This window comes from Oxyura jamaicensis, chromosome 2, assembly GCF_011077185.1.
Source record: "Oxyura jamaicensis isolate SHBP4307 breed ruddy duck chromosome 2, BPBGC_Ojam_1.0, whole genome shotgun sequence".
NCBI lineage: Eukaryota > Metazoa > Chordata > Aves > Anseriformes > Anatidae > Oxyura > Oxyura jamaicensis.
Genome location: NC_048894.1, coordinates 61,590,519 through 61,618,084, shown reverse-complemented (window position 1 = coordinate 61,618,084; position 27,566 = coordinate 61,590,519). Strand labels below are relative to the sequence as shown.

Here is a 27,566-nt window from a genome sequence, read left to right as displayed (position 1 = left end):
AGGCTGGGTGCAGTGGCGGGGAGACGGTTAGTCCTCCCACTTCTGCCCGGGGACGGGGGTGAGCGAAGAAAGAGGACGTCCACTCGCATTCCAGGGGACCTCCTCACTCCTGGTGCGTATTTTCCCTTTCCAAACACTTTCTCACAAACCTTCTCTCCTTCTCCAACGACTGCATTTCCCCCTTTTTTCCTCTCTCCCCCCCCCCCTTTCCCTGCGGCTTGGTACGGCCGGGCCTGAGGCGGCGCTGCCGTTGCCGGGCGGCGGGGCAGAGCGTTTGGCGGCGGCCGCCATGGACCGCGCCGCTGTGGCCAAGATGGGGGCGGTTGCCAGCGCCAGCCTCTGCGCCCTGGTGGGCAGCGTCGTGCTGGCTCAGTACATCTTCACCATGAAGAAGAAGACGGGCAGAAAGACGAAAATCATCGAGATGGTGCGTGGTAAGGGGCCTCGCGCACGGCCGCGGGGGGAAGGAAGGAAGGAAGGAAGGAAGGAAGGAAGGAAGGAAGGAAGGAAGGACGGGGAGTGGCTCGCCGCTGCCCTTGGTGAAGTTGGTGCTGGGAGCGTTAATCGGGTGTCTGCAGGGTTGGGAGCCTTAATTGGACGTCTGTCTGCTTGGGACTGGGTAGTGAAAGATCTCAGTGTGGGCACGGTGATCGCGCTGGAGTCCTTCCAAATCTGAGTTTGTCACCTGGGCAGCGCTGTGCTAAAGAACTGAACAGAAACCATCCCGTCCCTTGGTATCAGTCAGTGCCTGTTGGTGATCTCCCGTACAAAGCCCAGATTCTTTATTGGTTTATGTATACCTGAAAACACAGACTTTCCTAAAAACGACTACGTCTGTGTATGCAGACTCAGATAGACTTTCCCAAGAACAACTAAGCACGTGTATGCAGACGCAGATGTCTCACTTGCCTAACGAGCACAGCATTTAGCAGTGTCACTCACACAGGGCAATTTTTGTGGCTCCAGAGTATTATTCCAGTGAGCATTCTTACCTAGCATAGTTCTCTTACTTGCAGCTGGAAGAAGTACTTACATGGTATTTGTAGTCACCGGTCGCATGGTTTGTTCGATGGTTTCTTTTTTGCTTTCCAGGAGCTCTCTTACAGCATGTGGGAGAGCAGGAACTTTGGATTGCCTGTTTGGATAGTTTTTAGACGTATTTCCTTAAGGAAATAATAAAAAAAGAAAGGACTCTGGATTCTACAGTAGGATTTTGTAAAACTCATTTGAAAATGTATAGTAGAATAACATTGATTAACTATAGAATCATAGAGTTATAGAATAGCCTCAGTTGAAAAGTTTGCAACTATAAATTACTCTTTTATTTTGAATACTGATAATGCTAGAATCTCCTTTGATTGTGGACACTAAAAATACAAAATTTAAAAGCCTGATTGTATATCAAAAGGCAGATAAAATAGTTTTCACCAACTATTCTCAATATCGTAGTTGAGCTGTAGGTCAAAAAATGCCTAATAATTGCTAAGGTTGTGTCTGCATTCCCTTTCTCTGCAGTGTTTAAATGATGTTTTGTCTGGGAAGACTTCAACTCTTTACCTTTGTTGTAAAGATTTTGCCTTTGCTAGGAAAAAAGTGTTGTGTCAATAATAAATTGATTTCTGGTAAATGAATCTCTTTGGTAAGCATTTCAGATAGCTTTTTCAGAGCTATGTTGGACACTGACCTGTGATCATAAACAGATACTTCTGAAAATTCTTCTTTTAGGATCACAGCTTTTTTCAACTTTAAATTACAAGGGAAAAGTAAAGCTTGGTCAGAGCATGTCAGCGTTCTCACACGGAAATATTTTACCAATTAGATTCAATGTGTTAATACTATGTGCTCACTTGCAGAGCTATCATTTCATCTGATGTTTGAGTTGGCATCTTCCTCAGCTGACATCTTTAGTTCATCAGCTGCAAGTCTTCTTCCTTTCTCAAGGAGTGAATGCATGTAATCAGGCTGTGAAATAAGGAAATAGCCATGGATTTTTAGTGTGTCAAATAAGGGCAAAAATGCATATAAGTGTTTCTTTTACTTGAATATTTTGCATTCTGGAGAACTTGCTGAAATAGTTTTATCCACCAATGCAAATCTGAGTCAACATTTGTCATTTACAAGACATTGTATCTATAGTAGTTTATCAGGGGATAGACCTTCCTTTGGGCTTTGGGGAAAAGGTGCCTGGATGCACCTGAAGGCCTCATCAATCTCTGGGCATTATGCTGTCCAGTGCATTGTGAGCACTGTGATCTGTAGCTATTTTGATCTCCCAAGCTGGGAGTTTATATGTAAACTGTAGAGTTTATATATATTTTTATTTTATTGTATTTGTACTGATATGGCAGAATGCATTCGTACATAGAGATTTTAAGTCTGTAACTTGCTGTAAGTTAGGATGGTGGGGAGGAACAATACTGCTTTGTTGAAATATATATCTTTCTAACATGTGAGTTACTATGTCAGGCCGGTCTTCTACATTAGATTATCCAATCTAAAATACAGTGAATGTTGTTACCTTTTTGGTAGATTTCTCCCATTCAAATTTTCTTTAAGGAAGATTACCCTTTGGTTTTAAATCCCCATTAGACTCAGAGGTGCCTTGATTTATAGCTGTCACCAAAATCAGCGGGGATCAGACCTATTTGCACCTTAGTTATGTGGCTTTCATTCTCACCCGTGTATTAGCCTTTAATTATAATTAACTACAGCAATATTTTTTTCTTAGTTGAAATCAGATGAATACAAGATCGAAATCCAAGTAAAAAGCTGAGTTATACCAGTGTGTAAATGCAAAAAAGACAGTGACCTTTACAAATCAAATAGAATATAGATTTGACAAGCTATTGTCAGGGGTTATGATGGCAATAATTTTTAATGGGAAAAAAGTAGAAGGGATTCTCAAGCATAGATCAAAATATAAGGGTAGCCATGTTTCCTTTTTGAATAATATCAGTAATGAAATTGTTAGATATCTATCTCCCATTTCAGTAGGTTAATTCTTTAGCAAAGGAATTAACCTGGTACACAAATTTAAGCTTGATAAACACAGCATAAAATCACAGCATTTTATTTGGAAGCAAAGGTTTAAGTTTAGAATTCAAGTATTAATTCAACGTCTCGATTGACTGCCTAAAGTTTGCAAGTCTATATTTTATCTTAAGCACTGATAAATGTAAACAGAGTTACTTTAGCTCAATTTTCAAAGTAAGAGAGGCATTAATAGTAAATATATAGCCAGTCATGAAGTTAAGAAACAAGTGTTAAGAAAACAACTATTTCTGAAAGACTGGGGAGGTATTACTTTGCACAGCCAAAATGCCGTCTCTGTGAAACTGTAAAAGTATTCCTGTGGTCAGGTGTATGTAAATCTTAGCTGCAAGGTTGGTAAGGTTGCTGCAAGGTTGCTTCTATTTCAGAAGTAGGTCTTAATTTTCTGAAATAGCCACTGCCTTTTTTTTTTTTTTTTTTTTTTTTCCCAATCTGTAGGTATTGAAACATATTTTTACAAGGAATGGTTACAGCAATATCAATGAAATCTTCACTACTGACATAGTTTTTCATTTTTATCCTAGTCATAACAGTTATCAAAATATGATGATGAACTACACCTGAAAATTAACCTGCTAGTAGTAAATTTAAATAAATGTCAAAATATGATAATATATTGCAGTGTTTGCTACTTAATGTTTGCTACTTGAATTTGTCTGTTGTATAAAGTGTTTCTCCAAGACAGCAAAACAATCTTTCATTATTTTGCTCTGTAAAAATGTAAAAGAAATATTTTTATGCTTTCCTAAGTTCCCTGTATGTGCTGTGTTGTCAAGTGATTGTTCTCCTATTTGCAGTAACTGTTGATTATTGGTTGAGCTCCAACAGTATCTGTTCTACTAAACCCCTTTTACAGATTAAGGCCAATAACAAATATTGCAAGTATTAAACATGTTACTCTAAACTGTCAAATAATATGAGCAGGTTTTTAAATGTCTGAATACACATATCAGTGCAAATCTGTGCAGATTATGAATTAAAGTTTAATAGCAGTCCAACAATCAATTTCAAGTTAACAAAAGCTTCCAACTTTTATATTTAATAAAAGCACTAAATTGATCAATAAAAGTGTTGAAGAGAGACAAGGTATGGATCCATGCATTTATGGGCAGGAGAATATTACCTGGAAATCCAATAGCAATTTTTAGTATACCAGTAGATGTAAACAAGTCACAATTTTTATAGGTCTGGAAAATGTTTCCAAATACCTTAACTTTTGAAGTGTCTTGCTTCAATAAACTAGAAGGGCTGTCTGTTAATTATTATTATCACTTGAATGAGTTGCATAATACAAAATATGTTTTTTTTTTCTGTGTAGTCTAGTTTACTTCATGTTAATAGCCTTCAACCTCTTAACCCCCTTTCTTCCCTCCATGCGTGCATATATAAGCATATTTTGTATAAGTGACAGCCTGCAAAGGGTAAGTCTTGGAGAAAGTTTAAGGAAAAATATCCTGCGAGAAGCAGCCTGTCAATATTTTACTGCTGTAATTTGGTGCATTTGTCAGACGGTGCTTAATTTTCAAGCCGAAATTTTAGCAAGTTGAGCTGCAGTAGACAGCGCGGAACAGTAGGTGGCATTGGTGTGAATTGCCCGTCAGTTTTCATAGGGCTCTCTGAAGATGGATATACGCAGTTTTTTAAGTACCATGTCATCTAAGAAATCCTGTCCAGCAGCGACTGGCGTTCCTTGGCTGCTACCTGACTCCAGGTCACGCACATCCAACTGAACTGCTCCTGCATGCGGGGAGCCTGGAGCAGCAGCTATGTCCCTGCTGCCTCTCAGATGCTCAGCACTAAAACTTGGCTGATCCCATCATGTGCTAATTGCAGCCAAGTGGCAGAAATAGCTCTCAAGTGCTTTCCCAGGCCTGCTTTTGTAACCAGCATGCAGAGAGATATAAGGCCAGATAAGAACTGGCAGAAGAGTTTGGTAAGTGTGCTGTAGTTGAGGGTGTGGAGAACAAAAGTTAGGACATCGAGTCTACCTTTTCCTCTGTCTGCCCTCCAGTCAAATCATTGCAGCAGTTTTCTGTATTGAGATCCTGGGATAGAGGTCTTCATAGAATAGTTACATTAACAAGTTGCTGGACATCAATCAGTTGGTTTCTCTCACCCAAAAGCAATCACTGCTTTAAAACATCAGAGAACTTATAGTGGCTGTTACAGACAGTTTTTTAGTCCCATGTCAATCATGAAGCAGTTTGACTGGCTCTGCCATTAACTTGGTATCTACAGCTTCTGCAGCTGTTGTGGTTGTCACCTCTATCATTGGTGGGGTTTCTGGCTGTTTAAAAATATATATATAGCTTATTAAAAGTCCACCAGATTTTCCTAATTTGACTACCCCGTTCATTTATCAAGACTGTTTTACTTGAATGTTAAAAAGAATGAGGCATTTTTCTATACAAGTGGTTGTATGCTTAAGATTGCAGCACACAGGTCGAACAGGATACCACCTATGTTTAAATACTAAAGTAACTGTATTGTTTTTGTTCAGTACTGCTACAAAGGACAGAATTGCACCAAGTAAATTCAGATAATAAATACGAAAGGTTTTTCAGTAACACTTATGTAAACTGTGTAAATTATACACAGTGGTAGAAGGAAATGTGGCTTTTGCTTTTATCTATGGTAACTTAAAGAAAAAAAAAGTTAATGTGCTCAATTTCTAATTATTATGATTTTTATTATTGCTTTTTTAAAAGGTAGCAGGGCAAGGGCCAGACTTGGACACTGAGAAGTCATGAAGTGTCTGAATACACAATTTCAGACTTCTTGAGATGGTTTTGCCACCAAGAAAGATTCCTGGTCTAACTTACTTGTTCTAACTTGCTTCCTCACTTGTTAGCTATAGCTGCCTTCATGCTGTCTTATATCAAGAACTGTTTGCCTGCTTTGTAAATTGGATCACTGAAATAATCCAAATATATTGGAGCTTTTGTTTCTACTTATGATTTCATGGTTTTTGACTCTTGCTCAGACAGAATGAGTACCACTGAAATGTACTACTTATCCTGCTACTTCAAAGCTCTCCCTCTTTGGTGGAAACTTAATAGTTATCGGACTAGTTATCAGTCTGATATCAGTTACATTAGTTATCAGAAAAGTAGTTTTTACACTTGGTAGTTATCAACTTAACAGTTATTTTCCTGGATTGCATTTGTCTTTGCAACATAAATCCATTAATGGGAAAGCCTTATTCTGGTCTGCATTTCTTACCACGTAAACAATGTATTTAAAACTGAAGGATAGGGTTTAGTACAAATAATAAGTAATAATATTGCTACATTAGCACTAGTAGTACTGCTAATGGTACAAAGTATAGAAGCAGTACAGTAGTGGTAGTGTTAGTACAAAGTGTTTTGAACATGTCCTGTAGCACTTCCAGAGCGCATATGCATAGAGGTAAAAGAAATAAGGAACATCTGGTTGTACCTTTGAATGGATCCAATAGCCAGAAACACCCATGGAACACCAAGACACAGAGGCAAAACCATCCATTAAACTTCAAGTCATTATGCTGTCTGTTACCAGATGAGTGGTAACACAATGAGTGTACTGTAGCTGAATTCCATCTTTAGAATTAACAGATTATTTTTTAAGAAGTTTAAAGAAGGGTCTGTACTGTAAGAGACTGTATCTGTTAAAAAATAATTAATTGGTATTGCTATGTAACTTTAACTGCAGTATTGTATTAACACTTACATTCTTTCACCAGAATCTTAGTGTCTGGCAGTGCATTCTGGATTAAACTTTGTCCTGCTGACTTTGCTTTCAAACTGTGTCCTGCAAACTCCACCATTCAAGGGTCAGAGTTTATTTGATCTAGATACAGCATTCTTAGACTTCGTAAATCTAAGCAGTGGTTTGTAGGTTGCAAGTTTTTTTGTTTTTTTTTTTTTTTTTGTTTTGTTTTTTTTTTTTGTTTGTTTGTTTGTTTGTTTTTTCTTCTTCTTACAAGCAGATAAGAGAAGGGGAGAATCAGCAGCAACTACTTCGTTCCAGGCATTGGGTTTAATGCAAATTCCATTCTAGGTAATGCTACATGGGAAGCTTCTAAGGAGACAAGCACTTGTTTTTAAGCTCTTTCAATGTACATGCACACAGACAAATACAAAATATTTCATTTTAAAAATATGCATGCAAACACAGTTTGAAAAATAAAAGTACAAGTCATCAAAATTATGTAATTGTGCAAGGTGAGCTTTTGCACATCTGATAGTTAATTAAGAATTTATAAATATACCACAGTATCTACATATTGTTGGTGCATAGAATTAGATACTGTTTGACTAGGTATCTTGTAAAAGGATTAGATGTACCAACAACCTCATCTTCCAGAAAGCATTAGATGTTGTGTAGCAGGAGAGGGAATTGGATCTTGCAAGCAGCCAGATTTCAGTATCCATTCTGTTACCATAGCAGTGTTGAAGAATATATAAGTACCACTCAAACTCAGAAATTTGAGTTTTGTCAGAAGTGAATTTTCTGTATCTGTGCTCTCTGAAGGAGAATCAATTGGGAGAAGGAAGGATGGAAAAACAAATAATACCTTACTTCTCATGAAAAGTCTCACCTGATACAGATACATAGCTGTGGTCTAAAGCAGAGGCCCAGGAAAAGCTTAAGAAGGGGCAAATCAAGATATTTTTTTTTCCAGAATGATTGTCCAGCCTCTGTTTGAAAGCTTATGTCTGAAAGAGTGTCTGTAATTTAAGATGAGCTTTTTGTATGACTTCATCCAGTGCCTTTTTAAGGCTGTGTAAACTTACAATATCACTAGAAAGGAATTCCACATCTTACTGCTTTACGTAATTATGTGACCTATAAAGATATAGTGAACAGTCTTTCCATATTAACTTTTTCTGTGCCATCCTGTCATTTCTTTTCCTGGCTGAAGAATTTTAGTGTATCATTGTATGGAAGGTCTTCATATCATCACTCATCCTTACTGCCCTTCTCAGCACTCTTTCCAGTTCTGCTGTATTTCCTTTAAGAGGGAGACTGGAACTGCTTTTGGTATTTCAGTTGCAAGTGCATTATAGGTTTATAAGGAGGCTATCCCAAAAGCACTAGTAAGAGCAGGCACCAGTGAAATGTAAATATGATGGCCAAGAAAAAAAGGCTCTGCTTTCTTCTTCCCTAAATGAGTGTCAGAACATTGATTTTTCTCTTTCAGTTGTACTGCTTTAGAAGCTATTTGTAAAATCTAAGCATTATATGACTTCTTAATATTGACCTGAGCATGCTTACATTTAGAATGATATTTTTGTAGTTTCAGGTCTCTGTTTTTGGACTGGGTAAGGGAAGAATTGTTAGAAAAGAACATTGGATGAAATTCTGGCTTGGGTAGGATGCCATTTGTAGAACAATATTTCTAAGATACATAGTTTCCGAATGAAGATCACTTTGTGATTAGTATATAATGCATTACTTATTTTTTCTACAAGAAAAATACCTATTTCAAAGGCTAATTCTCTAAAAAGTAAGAAAAAGCAAAGCACAGAGGTGAAATAATTCCCCTAATAGAGACAAAAGAGCTGTATTCATAGAACTCCAGAATCTTGAGACCTGGTTCTGTATGGTTTGAACCCCATAGACTGTCTCAGAGTGAGACTACATTTTTTCCTGGAGTGCATTAGGAGACAGGATGAGATCACATGGAATACTGAAAATTCAGGGCTTGCTTAGTATTAGTTGTTCTTAGATTTCTATAGAGGATTCAGATACTGCATAAAGTGTCAACTTTTATTGTCACAGCTGCTGCAGTTCCTTCTGAGCTTTAGAAATTGTAACAACACCTCCATGTTCAAGATGTGCATCTTTATTGATGTGCACATCCATCAGAACCTCTTACCCCAATGTTCTATTATCAAGGCTTCAAGATACCAGGTTAGCAGTGTGTTGCGTTGATTCCAACTTGAAAGATTTGAAGTGTCTCTTGATTTATCACCAGCAGAAATCTCTGCTTTTGGTGTTTTTGTAAAGAAAAGAGGAAGGTGCCTTGGGGACACTGATGCTGCAGTATCTTTTATTCTCTCATCTCAACAATCAATTCCATATAGAATTGCAAGTCATGGCGTTCTATAGGTTTTAAATAGATGCCAAGCCTCTATTTATTTTAGACTTCCAGAACTGCATAAATTAGTAAAACAAACATCTTATTCTAACCTCTGCATAACTTTAATGTAAGCTTATCATTGTTCATGTTCACTGCTTAAAAGCTGTACTAAGTCCTAATGAAACTCATGCTTCAATATGAATAAATGCAGTTTTCTTTGCTGAATTAAAATTGTCTTTATATAGCCTTATTTTTTAATGAATGACAATGATTTTATTGAGGTAACACTTTTTGTGGCATGCAACATCATAATGAGTAAATCACATTAAACATAATGGGAATAAAGAGTTCAGAAGTTTAGTTGTCCCTTACACCCTTGTCCCTTAGATTGCATGTGTGACTGGAGTAGAACAATACTAATAACTTTCTGTAGTTCAATATACAGTCATAAATAGTTGGTCTATAAAAGATCATGTTTTCTCTTGTGTCATAAATAAAGGTTGGTATTTGAGGTCTAGAAAAATCTCTATTGAATAAAGTTACTAAATATGTAATGTGATATACAGTGTTTACTTTCTCAAATCTGTTCTGTGCACGTGTTATTTTTGCCTTTTTTAAAAATAATTGAGAAGCCAAAACACATTCTCACCTCCAATGGTACCGCTGAATCCTAAAACTATTCAGGTTAAGATTTTGCTGACCCTCGCCTTCTCAGCATGTGTCTCCTCTGAATTTACCACCATTTAATGAATTCAGACTTTGATATGTTCAAATATTTGTTATTCTGAAGGCAGCACTCTTGCTCTCATTTTACATATTCTGTAGGAGTCCAGAACAAAATCCCTTTTAGAACACTTTTTCCTAGCAAGTGTTATTTGTGCTCTTCCTGTTTCAACAATCTCTTACACGTCTCTATTTCTTGTGAGTTAACTCTACAATACATACATACTTTCATATGCATACATTGTTTTTGTATTGTGTTATAACAGCTCTGAGTATGGCTAGCATTATTTACACCAAACCTCTACCAGAAAAATAAGTTTTATCTAAGATTCCTGCATGTCATCCTTCTAAAGCTTCATTACCTAAAGCTTCATTATGGAGCAGATTCTGCTATGCTATGGAGCAGATTCTCTTGGGAGTCATCATGCGGCACTTGAAGGGCAAGCAGGCGATCAGGCCCAGTCAGCATGGGTTTATGGAAGGCAGGTCCTGCTTGACGAACCTTCTATGACAAAGTGTCGCGCTGGGTGGACGAGGGAAAGGCTGTGGATGTGGTCTACCTTGACTTCAGCAAGGCTTTTGACACCGTCTCCCACAGCATTCTCCTCAAGAAACTGGCTGCTCTTGGCTTGGACTGGCGCACGCTTCGTTGGGTTAGAAACTTGCTGGATAGCAGGGCCCAGAGAGTTATGGTAAATGGAGTCAAGTCCAGTTGGAGGCCGGTCACTAGTGGTGTCCCCCAGGGCTCGGTGCTGGGGCCGGTCCTCTTTAACATCTTCATCGATGATCTGGACGAGGGCATTGAGTGCACCCTCAGTAAGTTTGCAGATGACACCAAGTTAGGTGCGTGTGTCGATCTGCTCGAGGGTAGGAAGGCTCTGCAGGAGGATCTGGATAGGCTGCACCGATGGGCTGAGGTCAACTGCATGAAGTTCAACAAGGCCAAGTGCTGGGTCCTGCACCTGGGGCGTAATAACCCCAAGCAGAGCTACAGGCTGGGAGATGAGTGGTTGGAGAGCTGCCAGGCGGAGAAGGACCTGGGAGTGATAGTGGACAGTCGGCTGAATATGAGCCAGCAGTGTGCTCAGGTGGCCAAGAAGGCCAACGGCATCCTGGCTTGTATCAGAAATAGTGTGACCAGCAGGGCTAGGGAGGTGATCGTCCCCCTGGACTCGGCTCTGGTGAGGCTGCACCTCGAGTACTGTGTTCAGTTTTGGGCCCCTCGCTACAAGAAGGACATGGAGGTGCTTGAGCGGGTCCAAAGAAGGGCGACGAAGCTGGTGAGGGGCCTGGAGAACAAGTCCTACGAGGAGCGGCTGAAGGAGCTGGGCTTATTCAGCCTGGAGAAGAGGAGGCTCAGGGGCGACCTTATCGCTCTCTACAGATACCTCAAGGGAGGCTGTAGCGAGGTGGGGGTTGGCCTGTTCTCCCACGTGCCTGGTGACAGGACGAGGGGGAATGGGCTACAGTTGCGCCAGGGGAGTTTTAGGTCAGATGTTAGGAAGAGCTTCTTTACTGAAAGGGTTGTGAGGCATTGGAACAGGCTGCCCAGGGAAGTGGTGGAGTCACCATCCCTGGAAGTCTTCAAAAGACGTTTAGATGTAGAGCTTAGGGATATGGTTTAGTGGGGACTGTTAGTGTTAGGTTAGAGGTTGGACTCGATGATCTTGAGGTCTCTTCCAACCTAGAAATTCTGTGATTCTGTGATTCATTATACTGAACGTTTTCCTTGCAAGGAGGAACAGAGAGGAAAGTGCTGATCTCTTCTCTGCAGTGAACAGCAATGGGATTGAAGGGAACAGCATGAAGCTGTGACAGGGGAGGTTCAGGAGGGAAATCAGGAAAAGATTCTTCACTGAGCAGGTGGTCGGGCACTGGGACAGGCTCCCCAGGGAATTGGTCACAGCATCAAGCCTGCAGTGGAGTTCAAGAAATGTTTGGACAACACTCTCAGATGTAGGGTTTGATTTTGGGGTGGTGCTACGTGGGGCTCAATGACCCTTGTGGGTCCCTTCCAACTCAGGAGATTCTGTGATTCTGTTATTTTTTTCCTTACAGTTGTCATTTACAAATATAAAAAGCTACTACTGAAACCAGGATGTTGCTCTTCAGCTCAGCTTACTAGAACATGAATAAAAATCCCATTTGAATTCAGTTCCTTTCTCTTTTTTCCTTTCTTCTGCCTGGTTTTGGTACTTGAGTGCTAAGGTTCAGTTAGCTTACCCTGTCTTGCAGAGATTTTATCAAGTAGTTTAATTTGGAAAATATATACCAGGTAGACTTACTAAAACAGCCAAAATTAGAAAACATTCTTAATGTTTAAAAGTGATTGTGCAATAGAACAAGTTTTTACTGAAGTTCGGCAATATGCTAAATATCCATAGGTATATTTCAAGTTGTTCAGTTGTACTAGACTCACTAGACAAGATTAAAAGGTAGTAAGCTCATGATAAGCTCAAGTTTGTACTGTAGATGGCATTCAGTTACCTCTAATTTCTATAGCAAATACTCCAATAAACAGAAATTACTCTTAAATATAACTTTTCTTGATCTCCCAAAACTAATGTTAATTTGAAGTATTGAACTCTTAAAGTTTGGCTGACTGTTTACAACCTTACTATGCTGCATTCATTTCTTTCCCCAAGGAAAATGGTGAAACTCGGGGCAGAGGAAGGACAGGTAGAAATAGTTTTAGTTTGCTTTAGACTAAAAACTTCCAGTACCTCACGCTCTTTGAGAACATCCTGACTATGTACAAACCAAGTTCTCATAACACACCACCATATGAACTAGAACCTTTTCACAGTCTTATTTGGGTAATAAATTTTCTAATGTTAAGTGTTGCTCTTTTTGTTTTTAATCTCTTTTTCTGCTTACAATATTCTGCAATTTGTACTACTTTGGCCCTTAGCCAAAGGTAGAAGGTTGAAATAGAAGCTATCTGTTGAAATAGGAATACCTCCTCTTTCATCTGTGGTTCTTAAAATATATTTAAATGACCTTCAGTATTGAGGGAGTAGAAATGTCATGCTAAAAGTTGTTTTCCTCTCTTTGAAAAAGAAATGCTAACTCTAATTCATCCCTTACCGTAAGTTCAACAGTGTAAATCAAATGCTGAACTGACTCTACTCAGTGGTAGCAGAACATGGTCAATTGTAGTCACTTGTCCTCTCTCAGTAAGTTAAGTAAAGCACTCAACACAAAGGTTTCTTAGAGGTACAGAGACAGTCCTTGTTTGGTCTATGAGAAGTTTCAGATGCTGCATTTTCATTAAAGTGAAAGTATATTGTTATTAGAGATAGTGTAGATGTTTTTCTAAGAATTAGGTGTTGGCTATATTAATGTTTACAGAAATTTTGTTTACGTCATTTTCTAGCTCTTCCACTGATACCCCATTAGTACATTTAAAATGCTGTCTAATTAGTCTGGTTTACTGAAAATTAGTCCATAGAAGTTAGATATAATTTCTGCAACTCCTTCCTTCAGTCTTAAATCTCATGCAAGTTTAAAAACAAAAGGCAAAGGAACAGAATACAGCAGACCTTAACACACATGTTTGGGGGGATATTTGTCAATTTAAAGAAGAAGAAAGTTGTGTGTATCAGCTGAAGTATTCATTAATTGTCTCATTGGGCCAAAATACAGCACGTAACTGAAAAAATTGAAGTACTCTGGGTCAGTCACAGTCTGAGGAAACCCAACAGTACATACCAGCCTACAGCTGGAATGTGAACACACAACATAAATGGATCCCACTGTACCATTGAGAAAAAAGCCCTCCCCCCCCCCCCCCCTTTTTTTTTTTTAATGTAGAAAAACAGCATATCTTCCTTAAAAGGAAATTTCCATAACAAAGGTATTTCTAGGATCCTGATAATGTGTTTTGTTTGACAGGGTGGGTTGTTTTTTTTGGGTTTTTTTTGATAGCTTAAGGGATTTTGTATTTGCTACACTACTAACCTGGCCCTACCTCAGTGCCAGCAGTTGCACTGGTCACATTCATGACCACATACGAACTGGCCTGATGTTTGTGGTTTGTTCTAACGGCCTGAAATAGTGATCATAAATCATAAGGTTGAACATGAATTGTGATAGGGAAGCTTGTGCTGGTGCTACAGCAGTAAAGTTAACATCACCCGACGCTTTCAAGCATTCACACAACTTTAAAGCGTAAATAGTATTAGAAAATACCTCCTTCATCTCTTAAAATTAAAAAAAAAAAAAAAAAAAAAAAAAAAAGATTCATTTTAAATGCAGACTCTGTATCACCTAGTTACTGTCTTTGATCTGGCATTATGCCTTTTGACAAACTTCTGAAAGCATATTGAGTAGCCTTGTCACCCAAAATTCCTGACAAACAAGTCTCCTTGATTTCCTGTTTCAGTATTGCATGGATAATTGAAGTCAAAGCAAAGATTAAGTAATTAATTTGCTGTTTCCACACAAATAAATGCATGCTGCCTAGTAGTAAGACCATATCAAGAAGCCGAAAGTAATTTCTGGTACTCTGCAACAGGAAATCCTAAAATATTTGGGAATATTCTGTAAAATGGTTAAGTAACAAAGTAAACTAATTAGTAACTAATGCTTTGAAAAACAAATTCCTTCCTTTGTTGGAGCAGTCCAAATTTGCCTGCTGCATCCATGAAAGTTGCTCATTCAGTGAAGGTCAAAGGTTTTGTTGTTGGTGCACCAGCTGATCAGCTCTCTGCCCGTCAGGCTGCACTGCTGAGCATAACAAACTGCTGTGTATTGCTGATGTGCGTCACAGCACCCTGGGGTTTTGCATGGGGATTAGTCAGGCTGTATTTGGAAACGCCCTCAACTGTACCTTGTGCTGCTATAATAGTGTTTCTCAAGCAAGAGGAATTTTCTTTTGCTTCTGCAGCTGCTCGCACAAAACCCTCTGGTAAGTGTGCACAGCTTCTGTCAGCAGGAGGGACTCTGTTCTGTATTTAAGCCAGCATTATGAGATGAGGCATTACATATGGTTGTTTATTGTGACAAACTGTATTTTTAAAATATAAACTTGATAGTATAGAATTGACAACAAGATTGAAGTAATTAGTATATTTACCATTTTTTATTGAATAGGTTAATTCGACTTGCATATTCCTCTACTTTTAAACGTGTATCAGAGTAGTCTTAAGTGTGAGTGTTTTCAGAGCAATCTAACTATGTACCATGCATGTCTGCTTTTATTTCTGTACAGCAGGAATAGCAAACATCATATAATATAGCAGACCAATTCTTAAAAGGATTTGGTTGATTTTTGTTGGCAGCCTGTATGCAAGCTCTGCATCTCTGGACTCTGCTTGCCACCTATGCTGTTGCAGTAGGACAAAATCAAGGACAGAAGAATCAGGAGTGCCCTAAGCACAACGCACAGGTACTCTCCTTTAAAAGCACAAGAGAAAACACTGTTGTCATGTTTACTGTGAACGCTCTCCTCAGATTTTTATGTTTTGTGGTGGTTTTTTTGTTTGTTTGTTTTGTTTTGTTTTGTTGTTTTTTTGTTTTTTTCCAAACTAAATATCAGAATCCTAAGTGGAGGAAAAAAAATGCAAATAATTAAACAAAACAACAATTACTTTTAGTATGCGTCCTACTTCACTTCTTAAAATAGCTTAGGTAGTGAAGCCATTTCCAGTTATTTCACATAGCCAGTACTGGATCTCTAGTTTTGCAGGATATTTTTAAGCAACTGTGAAGATATTCAATGTTCTGTTGTTTCAATTCCATAATAACATTTGCCTGTTTACTTTTTAGGTAAGTTGTCCTAAGGCTATTTCTTGGCGAAACTACCAATAAAGTAACTTCATAATTACTAGTTACTGGAGATTTCTTACCATATTTGAGTTTACATCATATGAACATAAACTGCAATATGTTCTTGGTTTTGGTAATCAGAAAGCCAAAAACACCTGTCCTGAGTTCGGGTTGTGCTAGTAGACTGCATGATTACTAGTGCAGTTGTGACTAGCTGTGCATAATGGAGTGATGGAAGTGACTGTGCTCTCTTGCAGTAGCTTTTAATGTATCTGCCTAAATGATAGGTTGGGTTGCTGAGAGAAAACTTGCACTGAAGGATGAAAATTCAAGTTGTCTGAATAAAGGCATTGACTGATGCATATGAATCTCTATTTGAGCACATGCAGATGGAAGAAAAGATACATACACACTCCTTTACTGTGGCTTTTGCTACAGCCCCAGCCTGGCTTCTTGCATTTCATACATTGCAAACAGCAGAAGTTAGGTTTTGGTAGCTTGTGCCATTTCAGAGGTTTTTTAATAAGCTTTGTTTTCTAGAGTAAGCAGATGAAAATAATATTCAGTAATAACATCAAAGGGAAAAGGGGATTGGAAAATAAGTTGTATATGTAAATGAAGGAATGTTCCCTTTTTCCTTATAATTTCAGCAAACCCTTGCTGTCAGCAAGAACAGAGATCCAATTTTCTGCACATTGCCACGATATCAAATTTCACAGCTATCACTGCTGCCTTTTTTGGTACATGTCCATAAGTATATATGATAGCTAGTCTCAGACCTTGGAATTGGACATTTGGGTTCCCAAAATAAACATCATTTATTCTTGGTTTATAGTATTTTACAGCGAAGTTGTCACCATATGCTAGAATTAAAATTAAAAAAGAATTGAATACTATCATTTTATCACATGGATTAATATTTTTCTTGTTCAGAAATAACATTAATAGTTCCCCCTCCTTGCCAGCTCACCCTTATGTGTCCTCTGTATCATAGTGAATAGGTTTGGAGCATACTAAATCTAGTCTAAGGCAGGTTTACCAACAAAGCTTAAAAACAAATCATGTAATAACTGAAAATTTTATTGTTAGTATTTTAAATAGGATATTTTTAATACATTTTTGAATGTGAGAACATTCCTTTTTATTATTATTAAGAATTTAGACATGGTACTGAAAACTAGCAAAGTACTCTATTGATCATTGAGTTCCCTTAATTTTTTATCCAGTTGTGATCCAGGGTGTTTTCGAAGCAGTGGTTTTTGGGAGGCATCTATACTAGATTATTCTTTACAAAGAAAACTTTGTATATGCCAAGTAGCATAGGCTTACAGGAGTATCAGTATAAAAATACTTTGCCCCCTTTTTGTATGTCCTTGTTCAAAGCATTACTTAGAATACTTAGGATGATAGCTTTTTGTATTTGTAGTTATTACTAGTAATATTTCAGGCTGTGTATCTAGATTTTGTTGTGAAATAGGCCGTATCTCCATGTGGTTAAGATAGCAAGTCATTCATCATCTTGTCCTTCCCTACTTAAAATTACGGATAGTACAAACTACACAAGGTCCCACCGTTGTCCTTCATATGAAGTTTCTCTTTATTAGTTACTGTTTTAAAGAATGATATTTCTTTAATTACTTCTAATCACAGGGACTTTTGTTTTTATTGGGTAGAGGGAGGGAAGTAACTCCTACCTTCAACACTCACTAGGTTCAAAATTCAATATAATCTCAACTCACGGAATATGAAGTTACAGCGTATGCACAGAATGAGTTAGTAATTACCTAACATACTTGAACAGAAACGCCTACTAGGGCAGCTGTGAACTCTCTGTGAGTTTGTTGAGATAGCTGCATTTCGTTTTAGAGATGATCAACAACTCTTGTTTAACAGTCTGACTGATGTAGTATATATTTCACTGACTCAAATACTAATAAAATTATGTATGTAAGCAGCACCCAAATACAACGTAAAAGCAGCTCTGTTAACACTCTTGCTACCCAATTGTATATAAGAAACTTTTTTCCAAAACAAAAATTAAAAATGGTCTTACAGTAAATACATTTCCTCTTTATTTAACCCAGCTACATAGGTGTTTGTCTCGTGTACTAAATAGACATGTTATACTCCTAACTGGCATTGTTATAAATGACCATTCTGTGGTTTATAGGACTGGGGGATTTCCACACCAGCGTGAATCCATTACTGTTCATTCGTCAAGGTATGACTATAACATTGTTAACTACAAAAAGAATTTCCTACGTCCTTAGTCCAGTTACCTGCTATCACAAACAGTCCCATCTTTTTATCCTTTTCATAAATCAAACTAAGCTCAACCTTTAAAATAATCTTCTTCAGTTTTATCTTCCTTGCTTCTCTTTGAAAATTCCTTAAAAACCTCAGAGACTAGAAACTTAAATGTTTTTGTAGCCATTGTATATACCAGCCACAAATTATCTTTAGGATTTGTCATCTTCTAACATGCATTTCAGAAAGATACCTGTCTCTGTGAGCTATTTCAGTAACATATAGATGTCCTTAGTATGAAATCAAAGCTCTTCTCACACCTTTATAAATAGGGTCGCTTTAAGTGCTTCCATGTGATGTACTTTCAGATGTCACAGTGAAGTATGAATTCCTTTTCCTGTGCTTATATAGTTTTAGTCCTGTATGTAGAAGCTCTTTCTTCCTAAAAGCTTTCTTGCCTTTGCTAAGTGATGTGGAATTTCTTCATTTGGTTGTTCTCCATATATGTTCTTCCCAGTCAACCGAAGCATCATAGCTGTTGGCCTTCTGTATATATAGAGTTGATTCCTAGAGCTTTATTGAGCAACTAATAGAAACACAAATTTTATTACATTACCTGTAGGTTTCTTATTAGCATTATTTCAGTCGTTGTTCTTTTATCTGTTTTATCCGTTCTTTCCAATATGAATCTGCTTGTCTATTTCAACTTTGAAGAATGGCAAATATGGAACAAAAAACAACAGCTAGATTGGGCAGAAGTATAAGACATTGGTGAAGACAGTTTGTTAGAAAATTGGTGATTGCTTGTTAGATAGTTTCATTTATTTTTAATACAATAAAGCCCAAGTAAAATAATTGCTCTTAATGTTTTGTTGCAAATATGAATACAAGGAAGTAGGGACCAGGACTGCAGCTGTTTCATCTAACCAAATTTTCTGGGGGTTTGAGTTTATCAGATGCCATATCCATAGTGAAAGCTCGTGAAAGTGCCTCTGAAACTGACATTTCATGGGTTATACTCATTGCAGAAAACTTTTTTTCCCCTAAATTAAAATAACATGCTCTCCAACTGACTTAAGTTCTTGTGTAGAAGTGAAGAAAAGTGGTAGCACATAAATACACCATAAAAACTGATTTTGAGTAGGATTATCAGTTTATAACAAAGCAGAAAACTTTCATAATATTCAAAATTTTAAGCAATATCTTGTTGAACATCATCTACTGAATTCTTTACTAAGGGTGGTTTTCCTAAGGTTATAACAAAAACTTTAAAAAGGCCTTAGTCTGAAGTAAAACACTAGCAAGCAATCCAGCTTTCCTCATACAGGCTCTCCCTCTGATCTCTTCATCTCCACCAACATCTGTTTAGTTTAAATCAGTTACATTATGAAGTCTGTTGCTTAGTTTTTAAGTAAGACAAATAATGTTTGAAAACTACTTCTTACAAAAGGACACATTTAGATTTCCTTTTTTTTTTTTTTTTGCATTCCAAGTCTAAAAACATATATACAATTTGCCTCCCAAAAGTCAAAGGAATTAGATTAGTCAATTCACATTAGTCAAGAATTACAAAACAGTCAAATTACTTTATCTTTCATTACAGAAAAACAAGCACTGTATACCCACAAAATAACTAGCATGGTTTGTTTTGTTTACCAGCACTATACAAAAGAAATACTGTAACATACCTTTAAAGAGTTGCAGGTTGTTAATGCTTTCTTTAATGTGACTAGATCCATTGACATACTTCTGCTGATAATTGTGAGTTAACATCTATAAATGTTTTGCAGACATATATCTCAACAGATTAGGACATTCTTTAATAGCTGTCTTTCAGGAAGATATTTTATGGTTATTAGCTTTCTCAGTGATTCCCAATCTGGGATGTAGCTGACAGCTGGAGGCTAACCAAGGTGTACCTTTGAATTTGCTGTGCTAATAATGAAAGTAACAAGGCACAGCAGACACACAGAAGAAAACAATTATCTTGGGTTAGAAGTCACCACTTCTACAGAAAAGGTCTTTGCTTTAGGATATTTCTCACATCTATGGAAAATCAGGACAACCTTGAATATTCCAAACTAAATAAAAGAAATGTGGTTTCTTTCTTTATGAGGCTTATAAAACAGAAGACGTAGTAAATACCCTGCCATGACTGTAGAATTTTTGTCGGGATACTCTGGCATGGGGAAGACTTTTTGGATGGGTGGTAGAAAACCTTGAAAAATTATCAGACTCGCTATTAGGATTTTAGAAGGATCTCTGTTTTCATTAATGTCTATGTGGATATCAGCCAGAAAGTGACCATAAACATACAAATGATTAGAAGTATTTGTTATATTTTACAAATAGGAGTATTGATGTGGAAGAAAATGTACAATTCAGCAAAATGAAATGTAAAATTCAACACTTTGTGCAACTACCTGTTCCTATCTCGGTGTAATTTTGAGAAGGATATTTGGTGATAGTGATTCAAATTCAGTTGGTAATTACCGTGTTATTTCTAGCAAAGGAATTATCTGAAAGACACAGGCCAATGCAGCCCTTCAGCTGAGGCCATTTCAGAGCAGAAGAATGATACCCAGTTAGGGACGCTATTCAAGAACAGTATGGTTCAAATGGATGGGCTAGGACAACATCACGAATTGTTAAAGGTGTGGAAAAATGTGCTCTGTAAAAGAAGATTGAAGCAACTGATGTTGTTTAGTTCAGGAAGAAAGGAAAAATATCCAAGTGAGAACCTGTGAAAAAGAATACTTTTCTCCAAGTTGAATGAGCTAAAATTACAGGAAGAATGGTTAGACAGAGATTAAGCAAACTTTACTGAATGTAAAGGTAGTTGAGCACTAAAATACGTTGTTGGGGGAAGTAAGGAATATATGAGTGGAGGTTTTGAGAAATGCATTAGAAAAATATCTGCTGAGAATGATATGGCTGGAATAGTTTGCTCTTCACTGAGGGCAGAGTGGAGCGAGACAAATTTAACAATACCACCAGCTCCTTTTCCCCGACATATAAGGATCTTTGCCATTACAGAGGCATGTGTTTACAAGACTTTTAAGAGACTAAAATGTCGTCTTTTTCCTAAAGGACAACCTAATTGCAATTTGACTGTGAGTTGGTTACTTGTGAACAATAGGCTTAGTAGCATCAAGAGCAGGAAGAAATAGTGTTGTGTGACGTAAAAATAATTGGTCATATGAGAACTCTGGTAGTTCCAGAAACGTGTCAGGAAATTGAAGCTTTAAAGAGACTACATACTATTTAAAAAAAAAAAAAAAATTCAAATGACCAGAATGTGAAAAAGGTAATTCATCCATATCATCTCTGAAGTTCTACACACAGAAAATAAAATTTACTACTCAAATGCCTGCATACAGAGCTTGCAAGTGTCTGAAGCCTTTGCTGTAGAAACAGTCCATAAGATTATAAAGGAAGGAAATACATATTAAATTTGGAAATTTCTGTCAGTAAGTTGTCTATTACCATTTCTGCAAGGTTGAAGACAAACTTCTAAAGCAAAAGCAGGTTTTGTTTTGGTTTTGGTTTTTTGTTTCTTTGTTTTTTTTGGGGGGGGGTGGTTTTTTTTTTTAAGCCAAATGTACCATTTATTATAGCATTCAGGCAAAGTTCAAAAGACATATGTAGTGCGATACTATGTTCAGAACTATGCATTAAAATAGGTAATGGAAAACAGTTGGTAGACTGGCTAGCAACCAAGAATTACTACGTGACCTTGTTGCATTGGAGTACGTGGTTGACACCTTACACAGCATTCTCAACAAAACAATGGGTCTCTAAAATCAGCCTGTCTCCTTTCTGTATTGAAAGCTTAAGGGTATATTAATTACACGAAGAGCTGGTTTTAATATGTGCCATCTCTCAGTTATCTAATTCAACCACAAGTTGATTCCATACATCCCATTTCTATCCATGGCTACAAATACAAACATCTGTTCCATGAGTGTCAGCTTATTGCATAATTTGATACTAGGAAAAGGAACAAAAACACATGTTGAAAACAAACAAAAACTGTATGCAGTCATCAGTTAATATATCCAGAGAATTTTCTGTTTCTTCTCACTCTAACTTGCCTTCCTATCCTGAGTATGTCATAGTGTCCTGCGAAGCTGTTCATAGATGCAGAGCTTCCAGTCTGATGACTAGCAGGTATTGCCTATTAAGTTTTCTTGTGTAGGTATATTTCTGTCTTTGTTCTTACTCTTCACAGATGCCAGAATTTCAGAAGAAGACTGTCCACATTAAGGACCCAGGGAGAGTAGAAGAGATTATCTGTGGCCTCATCAAAGGTGGAGCTGCAAAACTTCAGGTAAAAATAGTAAAATGTTCAGAATGAAAGTAATCATATGACTTTTGCTGTGAACCTTATATATATATATATATAAAACAAGTCATCATTCAAATTATCTTCAAAACTTAGACATCTATTAATGCTGTTAATAGACCTTGCTGATTCAACTGTAATTCATCCAGATGGTAGTTAAGTAAATGATATAAACATATAAGATTAGTAATTTCAGGAAATACTCTGACCAAAGGAATTAGAAAAACAATTTTATTGGAAAAAATTATGGGATATTCTAGCTTACCTTACAGTAAAAGAGATTTCTGTGACAGATATGCTACTCAGCTGCATCTATTGTTGATCATTCAGAATTTCTATCCATTATTTATTTTGTCCCTCCGTGTTGTAAGACAGTTTTGCTTTTTCTTTCCTTAAATAGATAATTACAGATTTTGATATGACATTAAGTAGATTTTCCTACAATGGAAAAAGATGTCCAACTTGTCATAGTGAGTACTTTTTTTTTTTTTTTTTAATACGGATTGGTTGTTACTCCTTTCAGTTTTCCCTAGAACTTAATTTTCTATACAACTTATTCCCTAATATATGAGATCTTATATAGACTTGTTACAAAGGCTGTACATCCTAGTAAAGTATTACAGTGTCTGTGTGGCTTTATGCATCTATATATTTTAATCACAATCAGTGTGAATTAAAATCAGATAAGCTGTCATTCACAATTATAAACTATGTTCTAACCTATGAGTTATTAATGGCTAGGTATGGTAGGGTTGACTTTTATTAAGAGCCAGTAACAGTTCCAACACCTCCAAGAATCAGTTAGTAGACTCCTTGGAATGCTTTACATTTTTATCCTGTACCCTTTTAGAAAACCTGTAAATTATCCATTTACTAATAAAGAGGGGATCCTAAAATATATAGGATGTCTGATAATGATTTCAGTAACAATTACTTCTCAAGAAATAAGAGGCTTGTGATTGACTTTCTAATATGAGGGAAGGATCGTGATATCATCATGCTTGTGAAGAAAAATGATCCTTTTACTGGTAAGAAAAGTTCTGAGGAAACAGTGGTATGTTGTCAAACACCATCGTCTATGTATTATTGCAGTCATTTACAGTGTATTGCAGTACTAAAGGAAAAGAAATACAATGTCTTGTTTACCACTTTTTTTTCCACCCATCCAGACATCATTGATAACTCAAAACTCATCACAGAGGAATGTCGGAAAAAGGTAAACAGAAAACATACAAGCTGCTTGTTTGTTGTACAGACAACTGGTTTTATTCCCTGGCTGTACTGCATGTTGATTTACACAGTACTACAAGATGAGTCATCCTTTCAAATCCTTGAAGCTCTGAGAGTTTTCTTGCTGACTGTAAGGTATCCAATCACTAATAGAAGTGAACAGAAATACTTCTATTCTTGATAGTAGCATATAGTTTAGTTTAACAGAATCCGTTTTTTCTTCTTACATATATTTACAATTTAACTTCTTGTCTATACAAAGAGTATTTCAGATGTAATTTTATCTAAATGTAACTGGAATAAAATAAAGTTATTTTGATTGGTTAGACCAAATATGAAGTGTTATGTTAGAAAGATACATTAAACATCTGTGTTGTTTTTTTCTCTTCAGTTACTGCAGCTGAAAGAAACTTATTATGCTATTGAAATTGACCCAGCCCTCACTATCGAAGAAAAATACCCATATATGGTAGAATGGTAAGAGACATTTCCCATCTTCAAGTTGTACTAAAATTATATTTAATAACTTCTTTAAAACAAATTAATGGCTGTATTTAGCTTTAGCTAATGCATTGACTGAAGTAATCTTTGAGTGTTACACAACAGCTGATTTTTGTGTGGGTGTTTTGTTTTGTTTTGTTTTGTTTTTTGGTTTGGCGTTTTTTTGCTGTTAACCTGAATGAGCAAGAATTAAACACAGGATACTTTTTAATCACAAGATATAATGACCGGTGAATTTTCATAAGCTGTCCAACGTATTTTTTGTTTATGTTCTAGGTACAATAAATCTCATGCATTACTCATTGAACAAGGCTTAGAAAAAGATAAGTTTGCAGAAATTGTGAGGGAATCTGATGTTATGCTGAAGTAAGTTCCAATTGATTTGAACAATACTGTTTAGAAACATTTTACATAATTTTTTTCTGTGTGTTTGGACAGGGAAAAAAATGAGAATGCAATACCTTATTCTTGGACATAGTGAGTGCTTCATGCTCCCCCTTATTTATATTTTGTAGATAAATGCCTATGATGATGACACCATATATTTCATCCTCTTGAAATTGCACTGGAGTCTTTTTTTTTCTTAAAGGGGAACGTAGAATTCAACCTTGTTCCTTAAAAAAAGAATCCCTGTAGTAGTTTTATCTGAGATAAAAATGCAGAGACTTGAGGAACATTTTTCATTATTTTATTAAATAATGCTCTTCCTTAATGGTTAAAGGCAATTTTAAAAGCCAGCAAAATACTTGCTTGAAAAGCGCTCTGTGCTCTGGCTCCCATCTCTTGTAAAGTTCTCTAACCTGTGCATTTTTGAATAGTGGAATGGGATGTTAAAACTTAGCTTGTGAAATTGTTCACCATGCTGACCGAATTCTTCTCCTTTGCAAAACTAGCAAGCAAGCACACCGTCTGCAGTTATGTGAAAGTCCATGTGGATTGAATCTTCATTCACAAGCTAAAATTTCCTCAAGAACCTTCATAATAATAATAATAATAAAATTCTACCATTCAGTGTCTGCAGAGAAGTGTACAGAGATACTATCTTATTCTTGGAATACTGTACATAGTTTTGATTTGGGTAATGGAAACTAAAAAGTTTTCAGGAGAATTGACAAGAATGTTTTCAGGATTTAAAACAACAAAATCCGAAATCCCAGCTTTTTTTTTTTTTTTTTTTTTTTGTAATGACTCCTCTAGAAAGTCAAACATTTAAGCAGTATAGATGAAAAGATGTGCAGCCTGATGGTAGCTAGAAAGAGTTCCACTAGGGGCTTGATTAAGATGGTTGAGGGTATGAGGGGGCAGATTATGCTGACCAAAAACATCTTGAAACAGGATTTCTTTTATTAAAACTACATGCCCTGTGTTAGGCTGATGGTTCTTGCTAACCTGAAGAGGTGAGACAAAGGAAATAAAGAGAAATTCTCAGTGAAGACTATACTATTTTATAAATATGATGTAAATGTTTCCTGCAAACTGTTACCTTTCTTGGCTTTCTTTCTTTTATTTACATCCTTATCCTTTAATTATATTTACATCCTTTTTTTGCAGAGAAGGATATGAGAACTTCTTTGATAAACTCAGTGAACATAATATCCCCGTGTTCATATTTTCTGCTGGGATTGGGGACATTCTTGAGGAAGTTATCCACCAGGCTGGAGTCTACCATTCTAATGTCAAAGTGGTTTCCAATTTCATGGATTTTGATGAAAATGTATGTATGCATGACTGTTTGCAGGATTTAACAGTTATTTTTATATACTACAAGATGAACATTTTAATGCAACAGTTGTAGCCATCTGCCCTGCTCTATATAAAATGAGAATTGCTTACTCAGCACTTTCCCAAGTGAGCAGTCAAACAGAGAATAATAGTTCAAACACTGTTAGCGCGGTGTGACTAAGATACCATTCGTTTCCTTTAATGATAGCCTCACACTCAACCCAGTACACCTTTAGTCCTCCTCCAAGCAGGGAGGATCACTGACTTTCTAGTCTTAACAGTGCTATTACAGTCATTCCATTGTTTAACAGTCATTTATCTTTTTCATAATTAAAAATTAAAAATATTTCAAGAGTAATACCTATTTAATTCTAGATGCTATTTTGTTTATATAATACTAGAAATAACTTCAGTGTTGTTGTTTTTTTATAGGGAATATTAAAAGGATTTAAAGGAGAATTGATTCATGTTTACAACAAACATGATGGTGCCTTGAAGAATACAGAGTATTTCAAACAACTAAAAGACAACAGTAATATAATACTGCTGGGTGATTCCCAAGGAGACTTGAGTATGGCAGACGGAGTAGCAAATGTTGAACACATTCTTAAAATTGGATATCTCAATGATAAAGTAAGTAACCTGACATCCTTGTAAGCTTTGAGTGAAATATTGTGAACTAGCAACAGGTTCATTGTAATTAGCATCAAATATCAAAACAAATGTTTGACCCATACCTGTTTTGGAATCTCAACATTTTTTGTGGATTTCATATTTATGGTTCCCCGTCACTCCTGCCTTTCAATACTGGATGGATAATTGAGCAAAACTGTAGTCTTCCAAATAACAAATTTAGTCCATGACTTTTTTTTTCTTTGGAGACAGAGAACTGGTTGTTTGGGAAGTTATAATGCACATACATTCACATTCAGGAGAGAAAACTCTTGTTGTTTTTTTTTCCTCTCTGCCTTTTGGGAAAATGAGAAAGCACTGGGCGGAGGGGTGGGTTGGTTGTTTGTTTGTTTTTCCTGGTATCTGTACATGTGAGAACCTGGAATAAATGTGAGGTTAATCCTGGAACGTGAACACAGTTAATGTCACATTACTCCTACTCACTGTCATCCTCATAGGAATGATACATATTTACATGGCTCATTTCCTGAACTTGGTAGAAAGATTGGCAATATTTTAAGGACAAAAAAATCTTTTAATATTCTAAAACTAAGTGGGTCTTTCTCTTTATCCCTTCTGCCATTAGGTAGATGAACTTTTGGAAAAATATATGGATTCTTATGATATTGTCTTGGTGAAAGATGAATCCCTGGAAGTTGCCAACTCTATCCTGCAGAAAATCCTGTAAATCAAGACACTTCATTCCTTCCAGAAGGCAACTGGACAGAAGAGCACACGTGCTATCTTAAGTGTCTATTACTCATTGACAGAACTGTTTAATTTAAAACTTTTATCTTCATTTTGGTATTTTGAAGTATATATGGTACCCATTGTCAACTAGAAGCTCCTTTTACTGATGTTATGCTGTTCTTTGTCTCACACTCCTATTACAACTAGATTTAAATTGGATTTATAGATGTGATAAACTGCTCCTGATGGGATGCCATGGTTCACTGTCTTTTTAATCAGGCATTTCAGAAGAGCATTTTAGCAAATGTGACTATTTTGTAAAACTGAAGATGTAAACATTCTGTGAATAAGCAGTGTAAACAGGTTTGTTTTGCCTTTTCTTCTTTCAAAGAAAAGATCTTGGTATCAGCTATACTCATATGCTAGCTACAGACTGTCACAGATTTTTTTCATACATGTTTTCTTCAGTAAAAATGCTTCATTCACTCAGTTCAGGCAAAGTGTTCCCTGTTAATAGATTTGTGTATCATTACAAAATATTTTGTATCCTTA

At 36.6% G+C, this 27,566-nt stretch overlaps 1 protein-coding gene across 6 annotated transcripts; it reads left to right on the top strand.

Annotated features, from left to right (window-relative positions):
* Window positions 1–8: 8 nt before the first annotated feature.
* Window positions 9–27,566, top strand: NT5C3A (5'-nucleotidase, cytosolic IIIA). 6 transcript variants are annotated; one of them, XM_035316965.1, is made up of 11 exons: window positions 409–427; window positions 15,121–15,227; window positions 17,778–17,828; window positions 22,086–22,184; window positions 22,600–22,669; window positions 23,369–23,415; window positions 23,821–23,906; window positions 24,207–24,296; window positions 25,482–25,644; window positions 26,085–26,285; window positions 26,911–27,566. In XM_035316965.1, exons 4-11 carry the CDS (start codon window positions 22,086–22,088, stop codon window positions 27,010–27,012), a joined length of 858 nt encoding a protein of 285 aa, XP_035172856.1. In that variant the 5' UTR covers window positions 409–427; window positions 15,121–15,227; window positions 17,778–17,828; the 3' UTR covers window positions 27,013–27,566. The 6 variants fall into 6 exon arrangements, with proteins under 6 accessions (XP_035172855.1, XP_035172857.1, XP_035172852.1 ...); XM_035316964.1 differs by lacking the exons at window positions 409–427; window positions 17,778–17,828 and adding an exon at window positions 9–112; XM_035316962.1 differs by lacking the exon at window positions 17,778–17,828 and having other exon boundaries at window positions 295–427.